The sequence below is a fragment of the Cibotium barometz genome, chromosome 50, assembly GCF_041138505.1.
Source record: "Cibotium barometz isolate CiBa-2024 chromosome 50, ASM4113850v1, whole genome shotgun sequence".
Lineage (NCBI taxonomy): Eukaryota > Viridiplantae > Streptophyta > Polypodiopsida > Cyatheales > Cibotiaceae > Cibotium > Cibotium barometz.
The window spans coordinates 3,525,795-3,532,340 of record NC_141095.1 but is presented as its reverse complement, the minus strand read 5'-3'; the positions used below and the strand labels follow the sequence as shown (position 1 = coordinate 3,532,340).

Below are 6,546 nucleotides of genomic sequence, written 5' to 3'. Positions count from 1 at the left end.
TTACGTGGGTGTCTACATAGATCTTGAGCTCAAGCTCTCTTAAAAAGTAAAATGAAAATGAAGTGAGAGAAGGAACTATTAATAGTTTTTTTTAAGGGCAAAAAAAACCTAACTAAACTTTTTTTCTTAGCCTTATTATATCTAGATTTATGCTGGTGCGTGCACAACCCAACGCCTCCCTTGTCTCCTCATTTGTGCATGCCAAGCACCATGCCTATGGGGAGCATTGGTCTGCAACCATTCAAGCCGAGCATTGGTCTGCAACCATTCAAGCCGAGCATGACTTTTTGCAGCCTTGCGTGCCTCTTGCGCAAGCTTAGATTGTTGGGCCGGCTCCCTAACCAATACCCTTCCAAAGGTTGTGGGATAAAACCAATTGAACATCTCTTGTAGATAGTTTGTACGTGTTCCTCCTACAGAAGCTCCACCTCCATGTCTTGTATTTTTGAAATAATTCCCTCTTGCTTTATAATGTGATTTCTCCATCCCTTGGGTACTCCACATGTCGAGCGATCCATACTTGTTCATGAAATATGCACCATGTGCATAAACTATGTGCTGTACACATGACAATAGAATTTAATTAGAAAAAGTCAAGGTTAAAACACCAGTTTATTTTTTTACTATACAACTTACCATATAGTGTGTTACTTTACTCTCTCCCCAAGCACGTAGCACACTTTTGGTGAATTCTATGATATGTTGTTGGAATGCTGCTCGTTCTTGGGCAGTTGTGCTACTTTGATTCATAATGCGAACCATGTTATTGAAATTTATCCAAAGCTATTTGCGCATATTTACAAGAGCTGGCATTGGATAATCTACATTTGTGGTGATTGCACACAGGTCTCTCCAGAGTCCCCAAGTCTTCTTTGAATTCTCTATGTTTACTGGCTTCTCCAAAAATCTCCTTGCCTTGATCCAGTCATGGAGACCTTTTGAGTAACCTCGTATGACATACCAGAGGCCTGCTTCTTCACTGATGATGTTTTAAGTCCTTCTTGACATTGTAAAAGGCTGAATTGTGATGCTTGTAATTGAGATTGGAGAATATGGGTTTGCCAAGCTCCACTTGTAGTCAATCTTTTACAGTATTCCTAACAAGCCAAGCTCTCCTTCACCAATAAATTACATAAAAGATGATAAATTGCGGAAAGGAGGGTTTTCTCTTAATGGAGGGTCAAGTGGATAGAGATGCCCATCAACCCAAAGATCTACATTTTTCTCTTAATGGAGGGTCAAGTGGATAGGAGGCCCTTGCTCTTAATGGAGGGTCAAGTGGATAGAGATGCCCATCAACCCAAAGATCTACATTTTTCTCCTTAGCTATCCTACGAGCTTGGACAGATTGTGCATCAGTAGGATGGGTTTTTTTAGAGCTGCCATACTCTTCAGGAATACGAATGTGTAAATCAACCTTCCATTTTCTAGCTTCACAAGGGGCTACACACACAGCTTGCAAAGGCTCCATAGCTAAGCAGAGGAAGAAGCTAAAGCAGAGAGATCCTCAGAGGGGGAGAGAGAGAGAGAGAGAGAGAGAGAGAGAGAGAGAGAGGGAGTGAGTGAGAGAGACTGTTAAAACTTTGCTGTTGTGCAGGTTTAACACAAATCCATTTTTCTAAGTAGAAAATGATATTTTTGATATACAAATATACTAACATGGAGTTTTTCATCAATAAATTATATTTATGAGAAAATTTAAAAAATAATAATTTTTGGGATCCCCACAATTTCGGGATCTCATCCTGGACAGTTAGTTATGTTTATGGGGTTGTGGGGACCTGACAGTTAGTTATGGATGTACTGGCTCCTGATAGGCTTCTGATGTGACCCTTGAATTACAAGCTTTTTGGAGGGAAAAATTTATTTTCATCATACATATTGGTTGGGTGGTGTTTTTTCTACCTCAAAATGTAAAAAATAAAAAATAAAAAAATAAAAAATTCACTTTTTGGGACCCACCTAAATACGAGAATGTTTTGTTGATGTGGAAGGGAGATATGGTGGGAGTTAATGAGAAAGGAGATTTCAAACTGACAAGAAATATTCAATTTGTAGAGAGTGAAGATAAAAAATTCAAAAAGTAAGAGAGAAAGTATGAGCAAAGTCAAAAAAGTAAGAGAGAGAGTATGAGAATATTCCCTTTAAAAAGTGAATCTAGGGGGGTATGGCTGATGTGGCAAGGCAAAAAATAGGGGTCATCATAGTCTTTGTCTCCCTTAAGCCCAGCTTTTTAAGCTCTAATCCCTTAAAATTAAGAATCCTTAGGAGGCCCTTTTTGGGTCCAAAAAATTCCTAATGTCTTAAAAATGTTGTTGCCCATGAGTGCATCTTGATGGGGACTATCTACGAAGGCCAAGCCCTTCCTTGGTAGGTCACAAGGGTTATGTTGACATGTGTACCTCATGTGGTGCCATGATTGACCATCTATCCAGGTAAGAACTCCCTCAATAGTTGTATTGGGTTTTTTCTCGTGAGACACCCCCTCGGGAGGTGCACCACTAAGACCCTACATATCACATGCGTTTAAGGGGTATTAAAAAAACCCCTTACTTGTGAATTTTTCATGAATAAAATGACCCCTTTTTTTTATAGACTTACGGATTTTTTTTTCAAAATCGATAAAAAAACCCCTTTTGTAAATTTATTTCTGTAAATTTATCTTAAAATTTTGAATTAAAAACCTCTTCATTGAACTCACGTGGTACTCTTACATTTTTTTAGGTGAACCCCACGAGGGCACCCCTCGTGGTGGGCTCACGTGATCGTCTATTGAGGATGTAATCCCCTTGTTGGTAGTCATTGAAAGGGAGTTTTCTGAGATGAAGTGCCCGCTGGATATACTTGCTAAACCTGGATGAAGTTCCCAAGATGTGATAATCATGATGAGCTTTTCTGAAAAAGGATTATTGAACTTAAGTTTGGTTTTTCAAAAAGGAGGGTGGTGCATAAAAATTGTGAAACCGTGTGCTAGTATGCTTGTTGATTGCATGAACCCTCAATACCTAATGCAAAAAATCTATAATATCCACATGGAGTGTGTAGAAGCGAAAAATCGAGGTTTTGTGTCGGGTGAATGGTAAATTTTGAAAATTGATATCGAAAAAAACAAAAGATTTTCAGGAATTACAAATTTTAGGGGTATAAAATTTGTTGATCGGCAAAGGAAAAAAATAAACATTTTTTAAATATGGTGTTGAAAGGGGGGTTTAAAGGTTTTTGAATTATATATATATTTATAAGTTTTTATACCATGATATATATATATATATATATTATTGAATTTTGAATTATTATAAAAAAAGTGTAAAATTTACTATGTTGAAGGTTTTTTTCCTGTATTTGTTGTAAAAAATGTTGAACATTGGTTCAGACGGGGCGTCACAGCAACTAACCCGTTCGACAGAAATTAATCTCGCCGTTAGTGTTTCCGTGGTCAGAGCAGGCAGAAATTCACCCGATCCTTGGAACAGGTCGAGTCTCGACGGAGAGCCGTTAAAAACAAGCTCGCATATGCAAATCATGACTCCCCGTTAAATAATGGCTCTGCGACTCCAAAAAGAGTAGTCGACCAATCAAACAACTAATGACAGCACCACACGTGTACAGGGTCTCCATTGGCCAGAAGGTACGAGGGCTGACGGGGCTGCCACTCTGGTAGGGCCACGTACGACGAGCTCATTAATGAATCAGTTCGGGGAGCCCTCAGAAATCATTGGAGATGATTCTGTGCACGTTCTTGCCTCGTGGGGACAGAGAGCGCTTCTTGGTTGGAAGTTGGGAAGGCCCCCCTTTTTTTTTTCTAAAAAAAAAAAGCCTTTTCTTGAGAAAATCTTCATGATTCCGAAGCTATCCTACTCGTCATGATGGCCCACCACCCACCCACGTGGCCTCCCCCCCCCCCCAAAACTGTTCTAATACTTCCAACGTTCCAAACCCTCGTCTCGCCTTACCTTCACCATGCAGGCTGCGGCCTTGCCTGCATGCACGCACGTACCCTACCCTAGCCATAATTACGCATAATATAGTATAATCATCCTAGCATTTTAGCAACTTATGTCCTAATCCTTAATCCTAGCGTCATTAGAGCTACTAATACGTTAATCCTGGGCATTAATCCTTGCATTAAAGCTCCTAATATGTTAATCCGAGCCATAGTTAACCATACAGTACATTAAACCATATCGTAACCATGGTCTTCATGCATCACCCACTTGATCCTGCCCATCAGAAGGTCCGCTCAACCAGCGCTGCCTTGTTGGCGGCTGCAGCTCAGAAGCATAATGGGCAGCTTAATGCGGGCCCTGCAGTATGCGATCGAGGTAGCTCTAATGTTAATATTATCCACATCTCTGGCCTCTTACTAGCTGACCGTAATCATCCCAATGTCTGTGATAATGTTATTTGGACCTCTTGGTTTGCTATGAATTGATGCACCTTAAACCTTCATGTGTGCAGACGATAATCACAAGGATCTCTCTCATGCGGGAGGGAAGAGCAAACGCTGCATCAAGTTCTTCAGGTTTTGTATCTTAGCTGCATGCCTTTTTTGTAATATTTGCATGGTAGATCTTAACCTAGCCTCATGTCTGCTTTTTATGCAGCACTTCAGGGTGCCCCTATGGTGAGCATTGCCACTTCCAACACTTTGTCTCAGGAGGAAGCCTGGCTTGTACCATTGCAAACCTAAATGTGACCAGAAAGAGAGCTTTGATGCTACGCCTTCTTGACCCAAATCTTCTTGTAAGTGGCTACAAAACCAAGCTGTGCAATAACTACAATACTCCGGAAGGCTGCAAGTTTGGGGAGCATTGCCACTATGCACATGGTAAATCAGACCAAAGGACTTCATACAGTGAAAAGTTACCATCTCCGTGCTCCTCCTCTAGTTCTACTGATCCGCCTCTACTCCCTATGGACAATTTGAGCTCTTCTTTATACTATGGAGAGCCAATACCTCCCGGGGTTTCATGTGTGACGCCGGCGGCGGCGGCGGCGGTGACGACTACTACTACTGCAACTCCCATTGACAGAATTTGCAAGGCAAACATGTGCATTGATGCAGCCATGGCAGGCTTTATTATAGGAAGGGAAGGGGGGAATGTGAGGCAGATAAGCAAGCTCACAGGATCCAGACTCTCTATCAGAGAGCATTCAGAAGGTGATTGCAAGCTCAGGGACATAGAGATGGAGGGCCTGCCCCACCAAGTTGATGGAGCCCAAGAGATGATAAAGCTCCTCTTGCAAGCAAGAAATATTACAATGCCTAGTTCAAATATTTACGATATGGCCAGCCCCCACAACTATAAGACCAAGCTCTGCAGCAACTTCAAATCCCAAGGAGCTTGCTCTTTTGCTGACCACTGCCACTTTGCTCATGGTGAACATGAGCTTCGTTCTACCACCATGACACGGTGATGCACTACAACAACGCCTCCATCGCCTTATATAATTTGCTTCTCTTAAAAGGTTAATGTGTAGCCTCTCGAAGTGGGGACACATTGACTTTTGGCCTCTCCAAAAATATATATATATATTTTTGGCACCAAGGCAATATTAATATGCCTTTTTAAAGTGGAAGTGGGAGGTGGCCTTCTAGTCACCACTTGCAAACACATCAACAAAATTTAAAAGGAACTCATCATTCTTGCTTGGAGGCCTTGTGCTTAGGCTCTATTCAAACTTACAGTAATTCTTTTCAACATTGATTGACGAGGAGATCACATTTTGAACAAGAATATTCTTCATAAAATTGTGGAGGGTTGTTTCCTTCAAATTTTGGATCAACTCTAAGCCAAAGTAAACCTTCTTGAATTCTATTCTATACTTGTGTATAAAACTTAGGAGAAACTTAGGGAGGTAAGATGTTCATTGATTTGGTCATCTAGATGCAAGTTAGATCTAGATTACTAGATTACATTCTTCCTACTAGAGTTCATTAAGTGTCTAATTACTTTCTTTTTTCTTTTGGAGAAGCACTATAGAGACTTAAGAAACATCATCTTTAACAATCACTCTTTTGAATATTCAAACCCATGCTTGGTTATCCCCCACAATAAGACAAGTTAAGAAACACTACAAGGGATCGGGCTCATACCCACGCTCCTAGCCGCTAAAAATGACTTGTGAAAAAAAAGTAACGGGCTCGTGTATCAGCGCGTGTATAGAAATAGTCAGACGCGCTAATACACGGGCGTATACATGCGTTTTGTTAGTTTTGCTGCGCTTAGACGCGCTGATAGGAGGGTGTATACACGCATTTTGTCAGTTTAGTTGCGCTTATACACGCGTATTTCACAGAGTATACACGTATATACACGCGACTTTTCGAGATTTGACGCGTCTATACACGCGTATTTCACAGATTATCCGCGTATATACACACGACTTTTTGCAGGGTTGACGCGTCTATACACGCGAACAGAGAGCAAAAAAAAAATCCAGAGAGTGCTATTTGGTACCTGAATGCTGTTCCAGCATTCCAGCACCCAATAACACTCTCTGGATTTTTTTTTTTGGTGCACTGCACCATCCACGAGGAAGATT

The 6,546-nt window shown here is 40.9% G+C and overlaps 1 protein-coding gene across 1 annotated transcript; it reads left to right on the top strand.

Annotated features, from left to right (window-relative positions):
- Nucleotides 1-4,192: 4,192 nt before the first annotated feature.
- LOC147609729 (zinc finger CCCH domain-containing protein 14-like) lies at nucleotides 4,193-5,418 on the top strand. Its single transcript, XM_086786878.1, has 3 exons — nucleotides 4,193-4,322; nucleotides 4,459-4,522; nucleotides 4,605-5,418. The coding sequence occupies exons 1-3, from the start codon at nucleotides 4,193-4,195 to the stop codon at nucleotides 5,416-5,418; spliced, it is 1,008 nt and encodes a 335-aa protein (XP_086643004.1).
- The last annotated feature ends 1,128 nt before the right edge of the window (nucleotides 5,419-6,546 follow it).